The sequence below is a fragment of the Peromyscus leucopus genome, chromosome 20, assembly GCF_004664715.2.
Source record: "Peromyscus leucopus breed LL Stock chromosome 20, UCI_PerLeu_2.1, whole genome shotgun sequence".
Lineage (NCBI taxonomy): Eukaryota > Metazoa > Chordata > Mammalia > Rodentia > Cricetidae > Peromyscus > Peromyscus leucopus.
In genome coordinates, this window is record NC_051080.1 from 46927701 (window position 1) to 46953694 (window position 25994).

General features: G+C 38.0%; 1 protein-coding gene across 48 annotated transcripts in view; it reads left to right on the top strand.

The window, feature by feature from the left end:
• Nucleotides 1-25994, top strand: part of Rims2 (regulating synaptic membrane exocytosis 2) — a 472086-nt gene that overhangs the window by 199016 nt on the left and 247076 nt on the right. For all 48 annotated transcript variants that reach the window (XM_028879262.2, XM_028879269.2, XM_028879266.2 and 45 more), the window contains one exon: nucleotides 24547-25472. In XM_028879262.2, the coding sequence (XP_028735095.1) occupies nucleotides 24547-25472 (926 nt within the window). The remainder of the gene's footprint in view (nucleotides 1-24546; nucleotides 25473-25994) is intronic.

The window sequence follows — 25994 nt, forward strand, 5'->3', positions numbered from 1 at the left end:
GTAAACTTCATTTCCATATTTATTGCTGATTTCTTTCTTAATAACTATTGTATATGAAGTTGCTTTATTAATTGTCTCTTCTTTGAATCTTTATTCTTAAACAGTGTAAAATTTAGATTTGATGACTTTTTCTCTTGTTGTAAATATTCATTATCAGCAATGAGATTCAAGTAAGTAAGATTTCCAGTCTCCCCAGCCTGATGGTGCTCTTTCTTATCTGCCTGTAGCTACAGAAATGCAGGGGGGTCTTGTTAGCCAATCAGCTAGACATCTTTATCTCTACACTCTTACAGATGGTTTTGATGTTTGAGGAGTATCTTAGCATCTGTTTAAAATTTTCAAACTGCTTCCATCAAATTTGTTTGAATCCTATTTGTGCTTACACTTGATTGCACATCTGTAGACCTTTGAGGATTGGCATTAAGAAATAGCTTTATGTTTTATCTCGTACTAACATTAATTATAGGGCAACTATAATTGAAGTGAAAAATAAATAGAAATAACCAAATAGATGTGATCAAGGTGTTTAAAGGAGTAAAACATAATAGGTTTTCTGTACCCCGATAATAGGTTTCTCCACCAACACAGTAAGCCAGATCAAGACGAATTGGAAAAGTAAAAGAACAGGTTTATTTGAGCAAAGCAACTCCTGGGTGAGTTCTCCAGCTCCAGAGATCAAGGCAGGAGAAGTCACATGCCCAAACTAAAGCAGGGAGCTTATATAGCCTGTAGGTAGGGGTGATGACATGTCTGCCTCCAGCTGAGTTTGTGCCCAAGTATGGTCAAAGGCTGGAATGCTTGGGCAGGGATTGGGGTGTTGGCAACTTCAGGGCAGGAAGCTACCATGGCTGCTAAGAATGGGGAACCCGGCTTTTTGGTGCCTTCCTTTGTTTGGAGAATCTCTGAGTGGTCATGGTTTAGAGAAAGAAAGAGATGGGAATGAGGCTTTCTGCATCATGCAGGGATGAGCTGGAGCATAACCAAACAGAGCATAACTTCACTTTATATGAGTTGGTAAAATCTTGCACATAAAACAAAATTCTGCTTTTTAATTATTTACATTACACTTCTCAGTGATTTGGTATTAGAGTAATACTCTCTGACCTCCTCTATATCATTTGATAAAATGTATAGAAAACTAATAAATTAAAAGCAAATGCTCTGGATTTTGTGACTTTAAAAGTAACTAATAAATACTATAACAATGAATTTTATAAAGCCGAAAAATATAAGAAAAATATAAGAAAAATATAAGAAAATGAAATATACTTAGAATATGGCCTAAAAAGAAACGAATTAAATAATAATAAATAAATAATAATTTATAACTAACCAGTATTTATTTTAGTCTCAAGATTTTACTTCAAAAAGATTATCTGATATCTAATGACTAGGTTAGAATATATTAGCTTTCTAAAACTAAAATGCAAAATTATTTTCCTAAGAGTCTAATTTAAATACATTTTCACCATAAATACATAAAATTACTTTCCATCATTGACACTGATTTTGTGCTAATTTTAATTTATTGATTTTGTTTGTTTGTTTGGTTTTTCTAGACAGGATTTCTCTGTGTAGTTTTGGTGCCTGTCCTGGATCTTGCTCTGTAGACCAGGCTGACCTGGAACTCACAGCCTGGTTCTGCCTCCCGAGTGCTGGAATTAAAGGTGTGTGCCACCACCGCCTGGCTAATTTATTGATTTTTAAAATAATTTCTAAGTGTGTTTTAAAGAATGTACTCATCTGTGTTAGTTTACTGTAGCTGCCATAGAAAGGTCAAGCCAATCGGGGGGACACTCAGCAGCAGAACCTCTGGAGGCTTTTAGTCCAAGACTAAGGTCCCAGCAAGTGTGGCTCTTTCCTGTTCTTCAGCGGAGAGAGATGACCACCCCCTCTTGCTGTGTCTTAATGGTCTTTAGTCTGTGTGGATGGATATGTGCTTGGTGTGGGTGTATAAATCTCTTCTAGTAAGCATACTAGTCACTGGGCCCAGGGTCTATCCCATGGTAAGTTTCAACCAATTATGTCTTTCAGACTTCTGTCTCCAAATACAGATGTGTTTTTAGATATTGGGAGTTAAGGCTTTAACATATACATTTTGAGCAGACAAATTCAGATCATGTATCATGTAATTGCCAATTAAGGATAATCAATACATTTTACTCGTTTCCTTGGAATTTAGTGCTTCTATTTGAATCTGCTTTTATTGTACCTTCATAGAATTCCATTGTTTTTTAACTTTGAAAATTTAATTTATTTTTCATTGCAACAATGAATGTCGTCAGTAGTTTTAAAAGGAAGCAGTGATATTTTCTAGGAATGTGTCTATTGGATACTTTTCTGTGATGGTTGTATGTAGTTAGGCATAAAATTTTGAATCAGTGATTTTCCTCAAAGTTCTGCAAGGACCTAAATAAGTAAGTATTTCTTCATCTGAGGGTAAACTATGACTAAATAGTGAAAATTTTTTTGTCTGTATTATTTTTTATAATGATGAGCAAACTTGCTTTATTATTTATTTTATAGCAATGAGTTCTTTTATATATTATTGTATGCTAAAACCATTTGACTTGTTTTATAATTTGATAAAATAATATGAAAATTTATGTGTTGTAATTAAAGTAATTATTTTGGCATGTTTTGAATTTTAATTCTCTTTAAGATACCCTATTTATATGCATTTGGTTACTTTTGAAAGGACCAGTATCTGCATAAGACATCCCAAGACCAAGTTCTTAGCAAAAAGGAGATTTATTTGCTCCACATTGACAAAGGGCAGGGAATAAAAGACAGGAGCTAGAGAGTGAAAGAGAGGAGAAAAAGAACGAAGGAGAAGAGGAAGGGTATTTGCTCTGTAGGGACAAAGGATTGCTTCTGCATAGAGAGGAGACAACATGGCCCATAGTCAAACTACAGTTTATAAAGGTAAAAGGGGAAACCCCATGTTAGGATGAGGGCCAATTAATTTTGGTTGCGCAGATAAATTAGGGTAGCCAAAAGGGCGATTTTGATTACTGGACTTGAATACTTTGATTGCTGGACCTTGGTAGTCAGCCTCATGGGGAGGAAGTGGCCAAATAAGGGAATCGACCTTGGCTAGCTTTAGGAATGTAATCCAATGGTTTTTAGCAAGGAAGAGGGAATAGAAGAAGGGCAAGGCCTGCCAGAGCCATGTTTGCAATGCTCAGGCCTGCTAGAGCCCCTTCAACTTTAATTGCTTTTCTAAAGTTATGCCTACAAGCCTGGTGCATATTTCATTTGCCTAGCATCCTCTAGTCCATGGTATTTTGGGGAAAAAACAAAAAAGAAAATGTTCTGGTCAATTTAGATCTTTTCCTACCTTCATATTTTATTGAGGGATTAAGAGATTTATTTCAGCTGTCTTCAGGTTGAACTGTCTCAGATTTGGTTTATCACTTCTGGGACTTCATTTATTATCTAATTAAATATACATCTACTCTAAAGGAGAGTGTGGTTACACTGTGGTCCTTTAATGTCTTTGAATGTTTGTGTCAATTAGATCTCGTGTTCTGTAGATGGAAGTTTTCCTATGTTACACCTGGTCCTGTGGCCGTTTGGTCCCAAGTAAACACACAGAGGCTTATATTAATTACAAACTGAATGGCCTATGGCTCAAGTTTCTTGCTAGCTAGCTCTTATAACTTAACTCATTTCTATTAATCTATGTCTTGCCACGTGGCCCCTGGTTTACCAGTACTTTCACATCTTGCTTCTCTTGGTGGCGGCTCACAACATCTCTCCCACTCATCTTTCTTCTTCTCTCTTCCATTCAAATGGACCGCCTAATCTTATTCTGCTTTGCCATTGGCCAAACAGCTTTATTTATCAACCAATCAGAGCAATACATATTCACAGCTTACAGAAAAAATCCCACAGCAGTATTCAGTCCTCATAATGTCTGTATATGTCCCTTTCTTTAGTGTACAATTAACTGGTCATAATGGTTTTAAGATATTCAGATAGAGAGGGAAAATCACAATTGTATAACCTTGTTCTTCTGGTGTCAATTTTTCTTTCTGGCTATTTGCTTAACTTTCTTACTTTGTTCAGATTTTTACAACTGGGCATGGGGTTGTCACTTTTATGTGAAGTGACTGGTTTCAGTCTTCTGCTTATCTGTCTATCATCTATCTATCTGCTTATCTATCTATCTATCTATCTATCTATCTATCTATCTATCTATCACCTATTGTCTACCTATTGTCCATCTAGCCTTGTGTTTTCTATTTACCTGTCATCTCTTGCCCCAGAAATATCACATTTTCATGGTGATTATTTTCATAAATCTAGGGTTAGAATTCCTTGTTAGTACTCCAGCTTTGCTGTCTTTCATCCTGACTTCTGATCGTATTAATTATGTCTCTGTAGCCTCAGCTATTCTGAAATTTTATCATATTATCATACCCACCAGTCCTAGAGGGTCTCAATTTTGTAATAACATCTTCTGTCCTTAGCCTGGGTACACAGTTTTCAGTCTCCCATCAGTTATGCTAAATGTCTCCTCACTAGGGTATTTGTACCATCTTGGTTAATGAAATGTCCCCTAAACAGTTTTAGGCAACACAGACACACCACTGCATTTTCCAGTCTTAAATGGTAGAATCATTCCAACGTAAACACTTTGCATCTTTGGACCCTCCTCTCTGCAAACTTCCAGAGCAGTGATGGCCTCTCTACTTCATTCAGTGCAGACCATCACTGCTTGTTCAAGCTTCCATGAGTTACTCCTAATGTCCCTTGCCAGAATGCTACAGTATACCTCACAGCCAGTAAATTATTACGTAGCCTTTACCCCACTCATTTAGGATCCAGGCAGACAGCACTCCTGTAGTATCTGCTGGTAGATAAGATCAGATCTACTGATTATCAGGAGTCAAGGAGGAGGCATATAGGTAGACAATATGGTCTTATAAGCCATCTACCTCATTTGAAGTTTTTGTATAGTTTTAATTAAGAGGGGTCCTCTATGCACCCTGGCCTCATGGCACCGGATGGCCTGTAGTTGATCTCTGCCCGCCCAGGCAACAGTATCTGGGCCACCACCTATGGCAGGATTGGTGGTATCCAAGGGCTTTGCTGCTGCCAGGGCCATACAGACCTGAGTGACATGTGCTGCCAACCAGGGCCAGGGTGTCTTCTGGCCAAGCTGCAGCCAGGGCCATGTGTGGGTCCCTGACTTAGCCACAGCCAGGGTCGGCATTGATGTTTGAGGCTCCAGTTACCATTGAGAGCTCATGGATGCCCAGGATCTACATTGCCACCTGAGGCCAAATTGGTCTTCGAGGGACATGCAGCTGAGGAGTTCATTTAGATCTAAATCACCTGCATTGCCACCTGGGCCATGGCAATATCCTGGCCCAGGCTGCTAACAAGGACCATGTCTAGGTCTGTGGTCCAACCACAGTAGGCGGTCTATGTTGATATCCATGTCCCGTGTTGCCACCAAGAGCCACATGAATGAGCCAGGTCTGGGCCACCACCTAGGCCCATGCTAATGTCCGAGGGATGTACTGCTCTTGGGGCCATACAGATCTGAGCACCTTGTGTACCACCTGGGACCATGGTATCGAACAGGCCTGGGCTTCTGGGAAGGGCCATATCTGGGTCCATGGCCCTGCTGCAGCTTTGGTCTGTGTTGACATCAGTAGTTCCTGTTGCCAATGAAGACAGTAAAGATAGGCTGCACAGAGTTGATACCACCACTCATTGGCTGCAGCACTTGGGAGAACTGGTCCTCCCCACCTTCCAACTGCAGTCCCAAGTAAACACACAGAGGCTTATATTAATTACAAACTGTATGGCCTATGGCTCAGGCTCATTATTAACTAGCTCTTATAACGTAATTCAACTCATTTCTATTAATCTATGTTTTGCCACATGGCTTCATGGCATTACCTATTCTCTCACGTCTTGCTTCTTCTGGCTGTGGCTTGAAGCTTCTGCCTGACTCCACCCTTCTTTATCTCTGTCTTCAGGTTGAATGTACTGCCTAACCTAATTCTGCCTCGCCATTGGCCAAACAGCTTTATTTATCAACTAATGAGAGCAATATATATTCACAGCGTACAGAAAGACATCCCACAGCAAATCCCCTAGAGGTTTGTGTCCTGGTGAGTCTAGATTTTGTCAAGTTGACAATTCTAGCAACTACAGGACATGATCGGAGGGTAGGGAAGGGGGGAAGAGCTCAGGAAGGATTTGGTCTCAAGTAAAGACAAATCTGACAGGGCCTGGCTAAGTGTGTATGGGAGGAGGAAGACATATGTTTGTAAGGTTGAGTCTTAAGTATAGTACAAGACAGTTTTCTCCTTTGAATCAAGAGTTTTAAAATACAATATTGCCATACATTAGGGTCATTAGCTCTATATTGTACCTGCGGTTGGTATGGGTGTCGTACTTTGAAGTGAAGGTTTTTATTATTTTCATTCCTGCTCATTGGGGAGAAAGTGCTTATGACAGCAGCCAGGGCTACAGAACTAGGGGCGGACTTTATAATCAGATGGTCTGGAAAGCACACCAGCAGTGTCTTTGATAAGAAGAACAAAAGTTATGTTCTTCTTGGAATAAAAATAGTGAATTTTGGTGAAACAAGACTGATAATACTTAAAAATGATCTATCTTTGTATGTGTGTGGTCTGTGTGTGAATGAGTGCCACACGAGAGTGGCTTTGTGGGGTGCCTCTCCTCTCCTCACTTACGTGGTTCTGGGGATTGAGTTCAGGTCTCCAGGTCTATGTGGCAAGCTCCCTTACTTCTGTGCCCTCTCACTGGCTTAAGGCTGATAAATCTGAATATACTGTAAATATTAGCTCTTTTGTCTAGAGAGGTAGGAATAGGTATGTTTCATTGATTAATTTGTGATGAAAAACTTAATGTATTTGCAATGAACTTTATTAAAGAAGATTGATTTAGGAAAACTTATTGAATGGGTTTACACTGGAAAGAACAATTTTTTAATATTTGGAAATTTAGTGATATCCTACCTAATAAAAGTATTAAATTTTTCTCACTCACTTTTATTTAATTCTAAGAATTGTTTCTTAGAGTTGGAAATAACATTTCTGATAGAATACTTACTGTTCTCATGTAGTTACTTGATTTCACATGACAACAGTACACAATGGAAAAATTCCCAAGATTCTATCTAAATTTATTTTTAGAAAAGAGAATGAAATACTATTCTACTTTTATGAAAAATAATTTTATGAAACAGGCATTTAGTTTCAAAATATAACATGTCCTTTGTATTGATATGAACTGTCAAACACTCTCACTCTAGTCTGCTCATGGTGGTAAGTCATTGACACTCAGTAGATTTCCTACTGCCTGTGTTCTAATTGGAGTCTAGTTTCAGAGAATACCAATGCACTGTCTTGGAGGAAGGATCATCTTTCCTTGGCGCTTCCAGGTGCCTGTCTAATGCTCCATTGAATGCCAAAGACCAGAAGCCCTGGTTTTGGCTAGAGGATTAAGAGCCTGGGGACGTCCTACTTTCTATCTCTATCTTTTGGAATTACTTCTTCCTTTTCCACCACAGTGGCTTTCTGCTTTTACTTGAAAGTTTTATTTTCCCATAATGGTTCTAGGAAGCTGGGTTAAGAAATAGGTTTGGAGTTTAGTAGGTAAGTCATATATTTTTCATTTGAGTGATTGAAAGTGCTGGGTCTGTTCTGCTGTACGTGATCATCTTTATCTGAAAGTATATAAGATCATCTGTGTCTGTGTCTGTAGTTATATACTAACTCTATGTCGTCTTTGAGGCTCTTGTTAAGGAACATCCTATATGCTTTGTTACAGTTTGGGTAATTTAGTTTTAAAACTTTTAAACTTTCACATCAACTGTACGTTATTACATTCAGATATAATGGGAAATCTGCTTATAGAACAACTTCTGATATTCCTTAAGCTTTTCTTTATCATGCAGAAAAGTAGATCAAGGCAGAAGTGAGAAGTGCCACATTACAATCAAATACATAGCTAAATAGTAGTTTTCTTCTTGGTATTTTATTGGAGGTAGAGAAGTTGCCTTTAAAATGGCTATAGGTTTCTATTAATATGTAATATATATTTTTAACCTGGGCTGTTTATTTTTTGTATCATTAATCATTATATAAAGTTGCTCAATAATTTTGGTAACCAAAATATGTATAAAATATTAAAATTATAATAATGCCATGAAAATGTTTCTTGAATATATGAGCAGACTAAATCATCTGAGAAACATTGTGTAATAGATTTTATTTTATGTAGTTCAAACAAAGGACTTTCAAATATGCTACTCAGTATTTTTTTCATGTTCTAAATACATTTGCCTTCAATATTTTATCATAGATAGGTCCGACCAGATTGAGTCTATAGAGGTTTATATGTCTGCATATATGTGTGGAAACTCACATATATGTGAAACATAGTGGAAACTCAAAAGTCGTACCAAAGGATAACTTTTTTTTTCTGAAAACCAAATTATCAGCTGCTGTGGAAGTGGGATTTTACTCACATATGATTTTACTTTTGTGTACATTATTTTACTACACAGATATATAGAACATGAAAATATAACTGCATTTAAAGGAAAATCATTATGTTGTCATTTATCATTTCAAAGAATCCTCTTGTCCCCCCGCCACCTCATCACACACATAGAAACTAGAGATAGCTATACTGATGTCTTATAATGCTCTAGCTACCAGTGGTACTCTGGCACATAGACATCCTCTACTTCATCGTCTATATTCTTCTCCCGTATTCTAAGATAAGGTATACACAAGGACATTACTTGTCCCCTAAAATGTTGCTGTATAAAGAAGAAGTGCCTTGGACAGTGAGACTGTGGCTGCAAATTCCAGCAAGGCTGAGCCCTGTTTGCTCCAAGGGGAACTGGCACAGAATCACACAGTCAGCAACAACAGGAAGAGTCTGCTGTGGGCAAGGATCAATGGGCTCAGAAGACTTAGGAGCTAATTTGAGCAATGCATTTAAAGTGGGTTTCTTTAGTTTTGAAAGTAGAATCAGATATTATTATATTTGTAATTCAAATGTGCAATTACAAGATCCTTTACAGAGAAGTTTTAACTTAATATGTTGGCTAGAAACTAAAACTTTTGTATGGGCATTATAAAACAGAAGGACATGTCATGCCAGCTTTACTAAATTGATATTTACTTGAAACTGAATAATTTGTTATAAATGGTCTCATATGGCGTGAAAAGAACAGTGATACAAGAGCATATTGAGAGTTGGAGTCTTGGCAGGTTGCTTAGACATGCCTAAAACCATTGAAGTTTTTGAACAAAGTACCGATTCTACTTATGACCAATATGGTATATACCCAATGCTAAGTAAATACTTTCTGTAAGTGTTTGATTTGCCATCTTTAAAGTTGTTCACATGGACAATCTAGTTTTCCTCAAAAAGCTTTCCCAAAGTTTGTTTGTCCTTTTTAGATATTCGCATATAGTGGAGATATTTAATAACATTATATTAAACTATGATATTTTTTCCCTACCAACTGTAAATTCTATTCCTGAATGTAAGATAATGAGTGAGAGTATGTAGATAGATACATAAGCTCTTATTCAGGAAAGTCTATGAATTATCAAAGTCTGGAGAAGAAATCAGATAAGTTATTTATTAATGAGTAAGTTTCTGTTTACAAGTGTATGCTATATTCAGTGGAGATTCTGAGGGCAGTGACCAGTGCCTCTGAATTATTCACTAAGCCATTTTCTTTTTCTCTTTTTTGTGTATGCATGTGCACACAAATGTTCACATTTATGTGGGGGTATCTGTGCACGTGTTTGTGTATGTGTGTAGAGGCCAGGAGTTAATGTCAGATGTCTTCCTCAGTTACCTCCATTTTTTGAGGTAGGCTCTCTCTTTGAACCTGTAGCTCATCATTGGGGCTGCACTTGTTGGCCAGCAACTCCCATGATCCTCCTTCTTTCTCTGCCTCAGCAGAGCTGGGATTACAGATGCGCACCATTGGGCCTGCTTTCCAGTTGATCACTCTCAAGTCCTCATGCATATGTGGCCAGCCCATTCCCCAGGGACATGACACTGGTAATTTGTGACTCTTTTGATCATTTACACGTAACCATACTCAATTGTTTTGTATTTTGTCATTAATGTTAAGCATTTCTTTTAGTATTTGTTATTAGGTATCATGTCTTATATAGATTAGCATTTAGAGAATAGCTTCAAAATTGTTTTTCTCCCATGGCCCCTTTTTAGTTCTCTCTCTCTCTCTCTCTCTCTCTCTCTCTCTCTCTCTCTCTCTCTCTCTCTCTCTCTCTCACACACACACACACACACACACACACACACACACACACACACTGTTTTTTTTTTTTATATGAGAGAAAACAGGTAGCATTTGTTTTACTGAGTGTACATTTTAAGAAAGTTATGTCTTTAAAAATTTAGGCTTGCTGATTTTATGAGCCCTAGGAAAAGCTCCCCTCTGGGGCAGGGATGAGCTAAGAAAAAAAGAGGAGACCCCTGTTCTCCAGTCTTTGTCTTTCTGCTCATTTGCTACGTAGTGCAACTGTTACGAGATTTCTGAAGCTTGTATACTGAGCTACTTGGGAGACAGTTGACATGGAGAGTTCTTATAGGAAGCTGAGGAAGCCCAGAGTAAGCCAATCCTGAATGAGTGAGCATTTTGGCATGGGCATGACCTTGTTGAGGATTCCCAAAGCCTCTGACCTATTGGGATAATTGGCAAAGCCATTACCTATATGTCCACAAGGATTCCCCTAACCTCCGACCTATTGGGACAACTGGCAAAGCCATTTCCTGTATGGCCACATTCAAGAGAAATGGCAAAGGTGTTTTGGAAGTCTGAGTATGAGTGTTTATACACAGTTGATCGGTGTATACATTTATTAGCAAACGTCCACCTTCTGTATGTTTATAGCCTGAGACTGCTTGCCTACAGAGCCTTCCTACTGAGACCAGCTAACCCCTCTCCTGGTGTACATAATAAAGAGGTTGAGGTTCCAGATTGTGGTGGTAGTGGTTGGAGATCTCCACATGATCCCATCTTCGCTGTACCTGTGCCTGTCTTTTCTTCATTCTCTTAGTAAGGGATCCAGGATGTAATCCACATGGACAGTACAGATTATCTTTACCCACAGTGTTCTATTTACACACAGTAGGGTACTTGTTACTTAGTCACTTGCTGAGTTTGGCCAAGCTCCTTTCCCACTCCCCACCATTGTTAGAGCACTGCAGTAATAATACAAACAATTCATAATGTTCTTTATCACGCACATGAACTTAGAGCAGGTATATTGTCTACAAGCACTGATACCTGCTACAACCTTACAGTCGTCTCAGGTAACAAAACACTCATGTTGACAAGCCTTATTAGTGAAGAGACATGACTGCTGTCTGCATAACAACTTCTTCAGGAAATGTAGCTATGCATGGGCCATACTATGTACATTTTTCTGCAGAACTTTTTCTTTTCCTGTATGTCAAGTCTTATTCAGTTAGTTGTTTAAGGAAAACGTGCATCCACAGTTGGTTTTTCTTCATTTGTTCTTATCAGGTTCCACCTGTTTGATCAGAGGTTATTCACTCCATTCTCTCCTTCTGCCTGACTCTAGTTTGAAATTTCTTATTTGCTCATTGGAATAATAGAATTCATCTTCCTTGCCCCAAGTTTGTCCATTCGTTCCTCTCCCTGGCTTTAAGCAGACACTGCTCACGACCTGTCGACTTGCCTACAGTATCCACACTTCAGGGGTGTGTATGCCTGACTCTGCCTCCTCTTGCCACCTCTGAATTTGCTTCTGATACTCCATTTCCCTTTTACTTGTTTAGTAATTTTGCTGCTTCACATTCTGTAGGGAAATAGAGCATAAACGATTTTAATTTCTGAAGTAGTCTGAGGGATTTTTGTATACTTTAAACGTCTAGGCAGACTTCACATGGATTCAGTTATATAATCTGCTGATAACTACTTTTAGTTGTTTTGTGGAAACGTTAAGTGAAGCCTGGCACAGCTCATTGTTTGCCTACTGTCATTACACTGAACATTGGATTTTTGAAAATCGTAGTCACAGAATTTGCCTCTCAGCATCTCTAACGTGTTCTTACTCCACAAGTGCACCTCCGATCTGTGCGGCATGCAGCTCAAGTCAAAGTGTGTAGGAAGAGGGGGGCATGACGTTCACAGCTGCTCAGGGATGTCCATGTTTTCTTAAACTAAAGCTGCAGGCGTTGTCCCCCACCCATGCATAGTTGTTGTGAAAAGTCAACTTAACCCTAAAGCTCTCAGTGAGTGCTAAAGAATTATTTTTTTCGACTTTATTCTCTTTCCTTCTTTCTCAGTGACTGTCTTCCTGTTAAATGTCAGGCTGTGTCAGATCACCTTTGAACTAATGAAGTCTCAGGATGAATAATGGGGCCTTTTGAGTACTCGTTATTCTTTTTCTAGGCTCTAGTTTGGCTGAGGAATAGTGTGCTCTGGTAACTATTTGACAGAGAGAGCTTTAAAGAAAAAAAGGACCTGACTTGCAGGGTTTGAGAATTTCCAGGGTCTAAACACTACATAGCTAATTTAGAGATATTAAATGACACCATCAACCTAGGAGTTGAAAAGAGGTGCTTGCAAGGGACTCTTGGTTGCAGCATTCCTTGGATAAAAAGAGAGAAAATGCCATACTGTTCACATGGTTTCATCTAGGGCCACTCCGCCCTTAGCTTCTTCTCTTTAGACAACTGCATGTGTTTTCTTTTCATGGACGCCTTTCACTTGTTATTGACATATATTTCAGAGGAAGAACAACTAGGTCATTACTGACACTCGATACCTGAGATTTCCTTCTCTGTCCTCAGCACTGAACTTACCCATATGTAATGTAGATTGTGTAATCACATACTTGTGAAAGAAGCTCTTTTCTTTTTTACAAAGTTTTCCTGGAGAATCTAAGTGCACAGAGCTCAAAGAGAACATGGAATTCCAGAAAGTCAGCAGGACTCTGTAACTCTAGTAAAAGGAGGGCTGCTGGTTTATAGGTAGCAAGACTGCACAATAAAAATGATAAAAAGGCAAAAATAGAAAACAGCATATGCCAGCAGGGCCTCTTGCTTCTCACTGGTAAAACTAAGGTTAGTAGAAACTGTGCCTGATCAAATCCTATCCTAATTTTGTTGTCTTCTATTATCATACGACCATTCTTAAGCTCAAGAGAACCCGGGGAAAATCAGTTTTTATATTCGACACACTTCTTCTCTATAAGTAGCCAAGATTCAGTTTGTTAGAAGGTAATAAGTTAGATATTAAGTCGGCAACCAGATGTATTTTATAACTTCTTTCTTGACTTTGGTTCTAGTTCAACTCTGTGGACTCTATTAATTATTTATTAGCTCCTTACTATCATTTCCTCCACTTTCCATTTAAGAATAGTATTTTTAGCTAAGTGTGGTGGCTCACACCTTTAATTCCAGCACTTGGGAGGCAGAAACAGTTCATATTTGTAGTTCAAGGCCAACCTGGTCTACACAGCAAGTTTCAGGACAGCCAGGGCTATATTGTGGGGCCCTGTCTCAAAAAAAAGTATTTTAAAAGTAAAATTAATTTAACAGGCACATACATATGTGATGTTTTCATCCGTGTATGTATCTATACATTTAATGTTTAAATCAGATTGGGTATACCTATCTCTTCAAAATTCATTTCTTTATCATGACATGAAAAAAATCCTTTCTTCTACTTTGAAAAACAGCATATTATGATATCATTATTTATAACACCCGTATTATTAAGTAGCATATCAGAACTTAGTGCATCTATCAAATATAACTTTGTGCCCTATTGTCAGCCCCTTCCTGTTCCCCTCAGCCTCAGAACTGCCATCATAGTCGGAGTTTTTGAGATTAACTTAAAATGTTTATCATGTGGTAGTTTTCTGCCTATGTAATGCTGTTGTCCTTCCTCATTAATTTCTCTTTCAATCTGAAGAATTCCCTTTAGCATATTTTATGTCTGGTAGAAATATATTCACTCAGTTTTTCTTGGCAGGTGGCCTGAGAATTTGCTTCTTACATTTCTGTAGTGTACTTTCCTGACTACAATATTCTTTCTAGCTTGTGGTTTTCCCATTCAGCAATATGGGAGTCTCGTGCTTGGCCTATGAGATTTGTGCAGAAATTTTCCGTGAGGTCAGCTGGGGTATCCTTCATGTGTTTGCCTCTTCTCTCATGCTGGTTTCAGAATTTTCTTTTGTCATTCATCTTCAGGAGCATAATTTTTGTATTGGATTATACTTCCTTGATCCACTAGTGACTTTTGACTTTTTTCCATGGTTATTTGTATTCTCTAGGTTTAGGAAGCTTTCTAGTATTGTCTTCTAAAATAAACTTCCTATTCCTTTGGTAGTTCCCTTGGAACATAAACCTTACATATTTGCTCTTTTAATGATGTTAAAAAATCACTGTAAGCTTTCTTTATTATTTTTTGTCATTTGTCCTCTGACTACATATTTTCAAATATACTGTCTCTGAGCTCACTAATGCTTCTATTTGATCTACTCTTATCAGGCTTTAGATTTTCTCAGTCTATTTTTTAGCTTGACGATTTTTGTTTGACTTAAAAGGAAATTTATTGCTCAACTAACTTTCTTTTTTTTAAGAGTACTGAATGTGTGTGTGTGTGTGTGTGTGTGTGTGTGTGTGTGTGTGTGGTGTTTACTTGAAGCTATTGAGTATCCTTAAAGCTTGTCCTACTGGTTACTTTATGGCTGATGTCTGGCACATTGATTTTTCACTGTTAAGCAATATAAGTTAGATCCTTGAAAGTTCCTGATTCTCTTCCTTTGGGCACTGATAGGTCATGAGTACAAAGACAAGGTGCTCATAATCTGCCTTCGTTTATTATGCCTATCTCTTAGTTCTGTGCAGTCGGCTAGAATTTTCTCTCAGCCTGTAGTTACATCTACTTCTTTACCTTAGGGTGTGTGCCTTACGTTTACATTTGATATGATTTATATGTTATTGTAATTTGGTGTGAGAGGGCCACCCAGGCCAAAGTTTGTCCCAAATTCAAAGTTTCTGTGTTTGGTGGTTTTTTTTGTTTTGTTTTGTTTTGAAATGGAGGAGTACCTGAAATGGAGTACCCTGAAGCTTCTCTCTGTTCCTACAGTGGGCTCATATAGAGTAACCAGCTTATTAGGTGCTCTGGGCTTCTGCCAGGCTCCAGGTAGAACTCAAACAGAGGGACCATCCTCAGCCTCCAGTACCCTACTCATGGCCACAGTGCTGCAATGCTGTGGTACCTGTGCCGAGGAGCCTTCCAAGACCAGTGAGGTAGGTCTAGCAGCACTACTATAGAGGTTATCTGTTGTTAAGGAGGACTCATGGTCCTCACATCCTTCCACCAGCCGCAGATGGGCCTGACTGGAGTAGATGACCAACAGACTTGGATGGACCATGTGCTGCTCCTTGATACCAGGACTGCAGGCACATGTTCCCAGGACAAGAGCTGTTTGTAACTGTTCAGTGTTAGGTTTTACCAGTCGGATGCTTAGTTCCAAGGCAAAGTTCTGTGATGTCTATCCCTTGATACCTTTACTGGATGGAGATGAGTCATACTGTGGTGCCCAATATTTGGTTATTGTTGGAGGAAGCGGTCCCAGGGTCACTGAAAAGGATGCTAAGATGGATTGAACCTACGTTACCGTTTATAGTGCTTGAACATTTCCGGAGTACACTTTGACTTATGGCACCGCTGGTTGCAGTGCAAGCTGCAATGGGAGGCTGCTTGGTCCCTGCTCCACCATGGTGGGCGTCTTGCTGATTGGCAGAACAGTGCTTAGCGGTGCGAACCATGGGCCTGGGCCTGGTAATAACTGTGTCCCCTGAATTTTAAGGGTTGGTGTTGGAGACAGTCCTTTAGCTACCAAAGCTGTTGCTTGTAGGTCATTTCTGAGTAGTGTTCTGGCTGTAGGAACCCCCACAGGCCCGAGACAGGGTATCCAGAGTCTACCTCAGGGTGGCAATGATGCAGGAAAACTTGTGTAACACTGTTACACACACCTCTGCCTAGTTCCATTGCAGATTTTGAGAATGCATCTGAAAACTGTAGCCTTGGCATTGGGACATTTATTTGTTCCTTGGTGTTTCTTATCTCTCTAGGCTCAGACTCTGCCTCTAAGACAAGGTCACCTGCCACCTTTCATGCCCTGTTTCTTGGTAGCTTCAGTACTGATTTTATCTTCTCTTGTTGGAATTTGGGTGTAGTGATGCTGCAGCTGCTTGGCTGCCTAGCTGTTGCAGCTCTGAAGGGTCAGCCTGTGGGTACCAGCTTGGGGGGACTGGATTGTGGGGCTCTATTTGGTACTTGGTTCTACCATGACGTATGTGGTGGTGTTAAGTCTAAGACTCATACCTAATTCTTTCTTTCCTCCCTAAGCAGAAGAGGTTTCTCTTCAAGTTGGACTGTATTGCTTGAAGTTGGAAGAGGGTTGATTTGGGCAGCTCTCTACTTCCTGCCTTTTAAAGTATCTTTCTTTGGTGTTCTAGGCCTTCCCTTGCTAGGTTCCCTACTTCTATACATGTGTTTCCCTTTACATTGTAAGAGTGCTTCCCCGACAGGATGTTGCTGGCCTGTTACATTCTGTCTACTCTGCGTTTAGGACAGGAAGTAGCGTAAATGGTGGTGTCTTACATTTACCTTTTTCCTGAGAAAGAGCTGCTTGCTCACAGATAAGAGTTCCAGCCAGAGTTGATGAGGAGTCAGAAGCAAAATCAGTAGTTTCAGACCAGCACTGTCTATGTCTAAATGGATGGATGTGCATGTGACTGTCAGGAAACCCATTTTTTATATAGTATATGTATAAGGATCCTCAAATGCTTACCTTTTACGAAAGAAAAAAACAGTTTCCTTAGAACTTGAGCTAATTTCATGATAGTCAACAAAATAGCAATATACAGAATTGAAGACATATACCATAGGTTCAACGTTAGTCAAATTTTTAATTACAAGTAGTAGAAACCACGACCGAGAATAGCTTTAAAAATAAAGAGAATTTGTTTACTTATCTCTGCATTCCAGAGGTACATTCAGATTCAAGAGAATTCTGAGTTTTAATATTGTGATTCAAAATCCAATCCTTTCCTTCTGTCTTCAGTTTTCCTTAATTAGATGTTGAGTATAGTTAGGGAAGGCTCCTCCAAACTTTTTTGTCCTAGATTTGACTTTCATTATCTCTGAGAGTTACACAGATCCTTAATTATGAAGCAGTAATCATTGTCTTATAAATGTCCAACAAATGCCTGAAAAGTCAATGTGACCAGGCCATTTTAGGCCATTGTGGTGTTCGTTATTAAAGCAGAATGTGTGTGCAAGTTAGCATTGCTAATTATGGCTCAATCCTACAGCAAGGGGGTTCAGTGTAACCTAAACCACAGGCTTGGGAACAGACCTTCTAAAAAGGAAGAGAAATGACTGATAGAGGAAGACTGATGCTCATTATTGTTGCTTTCAAACTACATTTCCTACTTTTTTTTCACTCTGAAGATTTTAAGTAACCTAAAAATTAGCCTTTTTTTGATTCTTACCTAACATTTTATAGAGTAGACATAAATTAAAGGGTAAGCAAGTAATTATTTCCTATGAGTTATTTTAAATTTACTAAAGAAATAGTTGCCATAAAGTAATAAAACCATATAATTCTTCTGGAGGACTTTCTGTTAAAAATCATGTCCATGTTCAAAAGACCATCTTAACAGTAGTGTTTAACTTGGCTACTTATCCTCATGACCTCAGACATGCTGTTTAGTTGATACTCTCTTTTAATGGAACATTTGAAAAAAGAATAGTATATTTTAAATAGTATTGTCATACAGAAATACTTGTTGAATTTTAATAGTCTTCTTTTACAGGACCCAGAACCATCCTTGTCCGATCTTTTTCTGGGTCATAATTTCATTTGGGGTCTAGCTCTAACAAACATCACATTCTTTTTCTTTCTTTCTTTCTTTCTTTTTGTTTTTTTGAGATAGGGTTTCTCTGTATTACTGTATTTTTTTGTGAGTTCTCTACTTGCACATATGCCTGCCTGACAGAAGAAGGCATCAGATCCCACTATAAATGGTTGTGAGCCACCATGTGGTTGCTTAGGAATTGAACTCAGAACTTTGGGAAGAAGAGCCAGTGAATGCTCTTTAACACTGAGCCATCTCTTCAGCCTGACAGGGATTTCTTTGTAACAACCAGCTTTGGCTATCTTGAAACCAGCTCTGTAGACCAGCCTGGCCTCAGATTCACAGAAATCCACTTGTTTCTGCTTCTGGAGCCCTGGATTAAAGGGGTGTGTGTGCTACCACCACCCTACTTCTTTTTCTTTCTGAATTTGACTCTAATATGTCTTTCTCAGAAGGAATCTGTGGGAAAATGTGGGGAAATAACTGGCAAGAGGCTAAGAAAATTCCATTGAGGAGAAATTTATTTTTTAAAAGCAAAATTGTTAAAACGAGGTAGTATATGGAGGTTTTGAACAGGGAACAAAATGTTTCTGTATTTCTTTAGAAACATCCCTTGAAATTTCCATCTCTACTTTAATGTATCTGTAGTGCAAATATGTAGATTTTGTGTTATCTTTTTGAGAATGGAGCTGGAGGAAAAAAATGGTGGTATCCCAAGATATAAATGACATTTATCCATGTTTGAAGATAATCAGCTGGAGTTCAATTTGTAGTATTTTCTTACCTTAAGGAGTTAAGGAGAAAAATATCTGTTTCCTGAAGAATCTTTGTAAGTAAGCAGCGGGGTTGACTAATCGTAATCTGAAGCAATGAGATTGAGAGAGATAGTTTAGGAGTAACCCACGTATCCTGCCGACACGCAGGTGTTAGGTGCTATTTTCTCTGTGTGAGAATGAACATTCTGTTAGCTGAGACATAGTTTTAAAGTTGTCTTTGTGGACAGACCAGAATGTGCATCATGTAGGAATAATTGGTATCAGTTTTTAGTTTTGTGTCCAGATATATGTATCAGTGTGCCACGTGATCCCTATTGTGCAGGAATATTCAGGAGTTATGTAGGAAGTATTTTTCCCCCAACTCTGGGTATTTTTTGAAGGTTCCTAAATTTATTTTTGTATATTATTTAATGTTTTAGTTTCCAGGTGCTGGGATTTCAGATGTGGGCTACTGTACTCAGCTCTCCACATTTAAATAAAATACATTTTGTTTTTGGTTTGAGCTGGTAGCAGTCCAAACAGTTCTCTGTGGTTTACAGTGAATTGTCTTTTAGAAGAAATCCTCTAGCGAAGGCTTTTTGTGTACTGCTACTCTTCTGAATTTTAGTTTTTGAAGATGCTTATGTTCTCTTCTCAAGAAAAAAGCTTTTCTTTAATTCATCTCTTTTTTTTGTCTCAAGTGATAGTCTCCTCCACAAACCTGGGAGAGTTAAATATTCTAATTACTCCTGAAATGCAATAAATTAGTACAAAATATGTTCATTAGCTGGGAGACTTAAAGAGGTTGTTGTGGGCCTGGAGAGATGGCTCAGTGGTTTAGAGCACTGGCTGCTCTTCCAGAGGATCCAGATTCAATTCCCAGCACCCACATGGCAGCTGACAACTACCTGTAACTGTAGTTCCAGGGGAACTGACACCCTCACACAGACAAAAACACCAATGCACGTGAAATAAATATAAATCAATTTAAAAAATCACTTAAAAAGCAAAAGTGGGCCGGGTGGTGGTGGCGCACGCCTTTAATCCCAGCACTCGGGAGGCAGAGCCAGGCGGATCTCTGTGAGTTCGAGGCCAGCCTGGTCTACAGAGTGAGATCCAGGACAAGCACCAAAACTACACTAAAACTAAAAACTGTCTCGAAAAACTAAAAACTAAAAAAAAAAGAAAAGAAAAGAAAAGAAAAAGCAGTCAGGAAGGGAGTTAAGGCTCCTAGGCTGCATGGTGAAACCCTACCTGACTTTGCCTAAAGAAGAAAGGAAGAAAAGCGAGATGGAAGGAACAGTAAGGAAGAGGAAGCTTTGATATTAATCTCTCAATTGGAATGACTGACATTTTCTAGGCTTTGAAATTTGGAAGAAGCAAAATATGCTTTGGTGAAACTGGTTGGTTTAATTGATAAGAACTGTGGACTCCATGTGGTTGTATTTTATCATTAGTTAACATCTTTTTGGAAAATAATTATATTGAATATTACTTTCTTTTGGAAGATTCTGCAAATCTTTACTAGGCATCTTATAAATTAAAAAAAAATAAGCATTGCTGGGTTATACACGTAATTGGTACCATACACTTAATTCATAAGCACTAAGTGGGCAGAGGCAGGTTGATCTTTTCCAGCTTGGTCTACTTACCGAGTTCCAGGACATCTAGGGTTATGTAGGGAGACCCTGCCACAAAAAACAAAACAAACAAACAAAAACAAGAGGGGAACAAAAGAGAATCACTCTGTTATCTCTATTTACCCCACAGTGCTCCTAAGACCTAACTGAATTCTAGAAGAAAATTTTGTAGGTGAACACTCCACAAATGATTGAACTGTGCTACCACATGTTCCTAGACTCTTGTATAAACCTAACGATGTGAGACTAATCAATAGCATAATACCCTGTCTCTTTGCTCAGACCTCAAACATTGCCTTGTTCATATAGTATAGAAGTTGTTTGGAATGATTTAGACACAGTTTTTCAAAAGTATAATGTTAACTTTTAACATTTTGACTGTAGGAAAACTGTGCTATTTTGTTTTTATTATGGGAGGTAAAGGATTTCAGACAATGAGATAGAGATGTTTAGATTATAAATTAAATGAACATAATTGGATTTATATTCAGTGTCTCACTTCTTAGTTTGCAGAGCACTTTTAAAAATGAATATCTAGGCCGGGCGGTGGTGGCGCACGCCTCTAATCCCAGCACTCGGGAGGCAGAGCCAGGCGGATCTCTGTGAGTTCAAGGCCAGCCTGATCTACAGAGTGAGATCCAGGAAAGGTGCAGAGCTACACAGAGAAACCCTGTCTCGAAAAAAAACCAATAATAATAATAATAATAATAATAAAAATAAAAATGAATATCTATAAAACCTGCTCCTTTTTTAATTTTGAGGGGGAACATTGTCTTTAGATTTAAAAAACAAAATTAAACATTGAAAAAAGTTACAGAATGGGTTTGCTCTGTGTTTTATGACAAAAGCTGAAGAACAGAATTATTAATCAGTTTTAATGATACTGAATTCTGCCATTTTAAAAGGAGTGTGATTTATCGAGGGGAAAGTGGTTTATAAATTTGTAAAGCTGCCAGTTTTAAGTATAGTGACCACAAATGCCTTGGATCCGGATTGTGTTCGGTTCAGTATTGTGAGGCAGTAATCAGCTAAGTACCATAATCCTCCTTAGAGTACATTCTTACTTGACCTGTAGCTATATCCAGCCACACAGTGACAGCATTAAAATAACCCACTAACACGTCCCTCGCTGCAGTATCTTGTGGCTTCCTCCTTGAATGAATGCTGTTTTGACTTTCAGTAGTTGAGTTTTGTAATAAAATGATTGCAAACCAAGAGTCTTTCACCTCGTCTGATTACGGATGGCTCCTATGATTCTGCTAGGGTTAGAAGGATTAAGAGGAGGCACTGCCTGGCATAATACTGATGTGTTTTCATCAGCCTGAGTCCTCCTGCCCGACAGATGTGCATTGGTTGAACAAAGGTAAAAATAAAAATGCTAAATATTAATTGTAATGTGTACAATTTTTTCATGCTTTTTACAAATATAATTTGATTTGTTAAGCTTTTAAAACTGGAATTATTGGCATGGGACGTATATATTGCATGTTCCACATGATCATAGATTTGGTTAAATTCATGATGTTCTATAGTTTAAGAGCTTTGAATATTGACTTTGCAATGTTTAATCTAAACTCTGGAGTTAGCATTATATAATTATATTCATGAAGTATTCTTTTCACTCATTTTTGCAATATCCATGTTTCACAAAACATTTAAAAAGATGGAATATCGTTTCAAATTTTTGAATCTTTGAACATTACCTATATAATCTTTCGTTTTTAAAATAAGTTATTAAATGTAAAAAGATGATGGTTTCTTCTAATTTTTAATTTTTTATGTGATTCAATATATTTTATTTATAAAATGGTGTTCTTAAATGATCTTTACCAGTAAGAATTTTTATTGGAATATGTAGCTAGTGCTAAGTTGTAGTAATATAAAACTCAAATTTATAGAATGACTGTCAGTATCACTGAGATTCTGAAAAGTTTCATATATCATTAGCTAAGAGTTAAAAATATACAAATATTAAGGCTTGTCTTTTCATATGTTCTCTTATTGTCCTCATAAATGTTTTCAAATGTCTACTGCTCCATTTTTAGAGATTTGATATTAATTGGTAAATGTGGTCAGTATTATAGTGATATCATTAACATAAACCATTTAAGACTGCCAATGGAAATTATAATAATAGCAGGATGAAGTTAATATATAATATATAAATTCAAACTGCCTCTGGAATATTAGAAAAGTAACTTAAATTTGGAAAAAGTTTTTTTGGGGGGGGCATTTTCTCATCAATCATTATGATTTTGTAACACAAAGTTTTAAGTAATTGATATGTTTTCTTACTCAAATTACTGTGCATAGTTAGATAAACATTTGTAATGGAACCTCTGGTGCAGTACACAAGTGGAACATTTAGAAATGACTGGGGAGTTAGTACTTGACTAGAAATTCTCAGCAATGACAGAAAGTGCTGCTTGGTAAGGTAGATAGATACAAGATCTTTCGATTGTGTTTTCTACTCATGGGTTCCTGTAACATTGCTTTAGTATGGTCAAAGAGAAAAATAATTTTACCCTGTAGTTTAATAATGAGAAGTATGTGAGTTGAAATAAAGGGAATTTAAGTATGTGTTGGTATTATTATATCAGGAAATAGGAATACATAGAATGCAAGAGAAGAAAACTTCAGGTGCTATATAGTGTCCCATATATTTTATTAGAAAAAAAGTGTACTTTTGACTTGTGTGTCTTAAATCCTCAGAATCTTTGAATGATTAACCCAGAACTTCCTAGGTGAATTGCTTTGAATTATGACTCATGGGTTGAATATTATTGAATGCTTTATTATCCTTTTAGAGAAATGTACACATTATCGTTTATTTTGCTTATTTTTTTTTTGAAAATAACAAATACTAAGGCTTATTTCATAAGACTTTGTGCAGGCTGGACACCACTATACAGATTAGACATATTTGAATTTTAATGGAGTTTACTTAGTTCCTGAAAATACAGTAGTGTCTAAGCACATAGAAATTTTAAAATTTAAAATACAGTATGTATGAAATGATTCATGGTGTACTTGTTAGATATTTTCTTGTCACAATATAATATGTCAGAGTAACTGAGAGTAGATTATTTACTTTCAAGAATCTTACAATGGAATGTTACCTGGCTTTTGGTAGAGTTTTAATATACTAAATTGTTGTACTTCAAGTTTTATTTTGAGTAACAGGACCAATAATCCCTCCAATTTCAGGTTTCAACCACTATTCCATTGTACTTAAGTCCAACAGAAATGAGCATGTATACTATGATTCAGATGTTCCAGGCCTATTTCATAATCAACAAAGTGATTGCTAGTTTAATATTGAATTTTCGTTTCCTATGGAATGACAACAAACAAAACCACTTAGATGTTTTAGCAAAGGACTGACTGTATATTAACGATCATTCTTTTGGAACTGAATTCTATACTGGACGGTAAATTTTCTTATTTGTTGTCTGTAGTTGGATTCCTCTGTTAAGAAGACTATTTACTTTATACTTACTTTCAAAACTTTTGTGTTGTTTCCTCAAGGTAGGAATAAAATTGACTTTTGATACTTCTGTAGTTCTAAGCATAATTTGATAATATTCCATGGGAAATCCTTAATACTTTAAGGTTTCATTTAAACAAATTATCTTGCTGAAGCTTAGGATCAGTGTTATAAGATCATAGTTCCTTAGGACCATTCAGCATCTTAAGATTGGTGATAATAGTGTTGCATTCATTTATGTGTTTCTCATCGATAATTCAGTGTGCAACATTAGTACTTCCCAATATCTGTTTGCTAAAATAATCTCAGTCTAAGTGTATAATTCACATCTCTTTGAAAATACAGACTCTCCAAGATTAGGTGCAATAAGTGTAACTGAGAAATTCAGATCCTGTAACTGCAGTGTAATTTTCATGTTATACACTTACGATAATGGTTTTTTTCTTTAGTCACTTGTATAAAAATAATGCCCAAAGTAAATTGAATGTTCTATATCACGTACTTGCATGACACATGTATGCATACACAGGCACAGGTACACACACCGTGTTGTATAGATTACTATTACAATATTAAAGTATTTTTAAGCTATGTCCTTCACAAGAAAAAAGACACAAGGATCTACCTGAATGTATCCATCCAGCTGGCATTGAAATCAGTGAAGTGTAACTTGCTTAAACATCATCTCAGAGTCTTTTTCTTTGGTTACTAGGAAAAGAAGTCCATCACTGTCCCGGGATCAAAATCGAAGATACGACCAGAGTGAAGAGAGAGAGGAGTATCCACAGTATGTTCCTTCAGATAGCACAATGCCTAGATCGCCATCAGATTATGCTGATAGACGATCTCAACGGGAACCTCAGTTTTATGAAGAACCTGACCATTTAAATTATAGGGATTCTAACAGGAGAGGCCGTAGACATTCCAAAGAGTATATTGTAGACGACGAGGATGTGGAGAGCAGAGATGAATATGAAAGGCAGAGGAGGGAGGAGGAGTACCAGGCTCGCTACAGAAGCGATCCGAATTTGGCCCGGTATCCGGTCAAGCCACAACCCTATGAAGAACAAATGCGGATCCACGCTGAAGTGTCCCGAGCACGACACGAGAGAAGGCACAGTGATGTGTCTTTGGCAAACGCTGAACTCGAAGATTCCAGGATTTCTCTGCTAAGGATGGATCGACCCTCAAGGCAGAGATCTGTATCTGAACGTAGAGCTGCGATGGAGAGTCAACGCTCTTACTCTATGGAAAGAACTCGAGAGGCTCAGGGGCAAAGTTCTTATCCACAAAGGACCACAAACCACAGCCCCCCAACCCCCCGGAGGAGCCCTATCCCAGTCGATAGACTGGACACCAGGCGAGCCGACTCCCCGCGGAAGCACCACCACTTAGATCCCAGCTCTGCTGTCAGGAAAACCAAACGGGAGAAAATGGAGACCATGCTTAGAAACGATTCTCTGAGTTCAGACCAGTCGGAGTCAGTGAGGCCCCCTCCGCCGCGGCCTCACAAATCGAAGAAAGGAGGTAAAATGCGCCAGGTTTCCCTGAGCAGCTCTGAGGAGGAGTTGGCGTCCACACCTGAGTACACGAGCTGTGACGATGTTGAGATTGAGAGCGAGAGTGTGAGCGAGAAAGGTAAGCACTGCCCGCAGTCCCGCCGCGGCTGTGCGGGGCTGGCTCTGTGAGAACGTCTGAGCGAACCTCAGGCTGTTTCTACTCGTATTCCAAGTATTTTAAAGGTGTTGTCCACATGAGAAAAGTCCTACATTATAAAAACGGAGTGCCTTTTTATCCTTGTACAAAAAGGCCATTTAAAGAAACGCTCTCTTGATTTTTTGAAGGCTTCCTTGTATTATTAGATGGCATACTTACACAGACTCATTCTAGTTTGAAAAGTAACATTTTTTGTTTTTTGCATTTCTTTATAAAAGTAGGAAAGTGTTTACAATAGAATACTTGAAACATTGCTCAAGGTATTTTAAAGAATGAAATGCCACCATATCCCTTTCCTAAAAATGAACTGCTGTTATACTTAGGTTCCAGCCCCTTCTCTCTCAATGTAGAGTTTTTGGATTTATAAATTTAGTATAACACTATAAATAACTTAATACCGTTTTTCAATTGCTGTCATATAATCTTATTTTCAAGTCATTTACT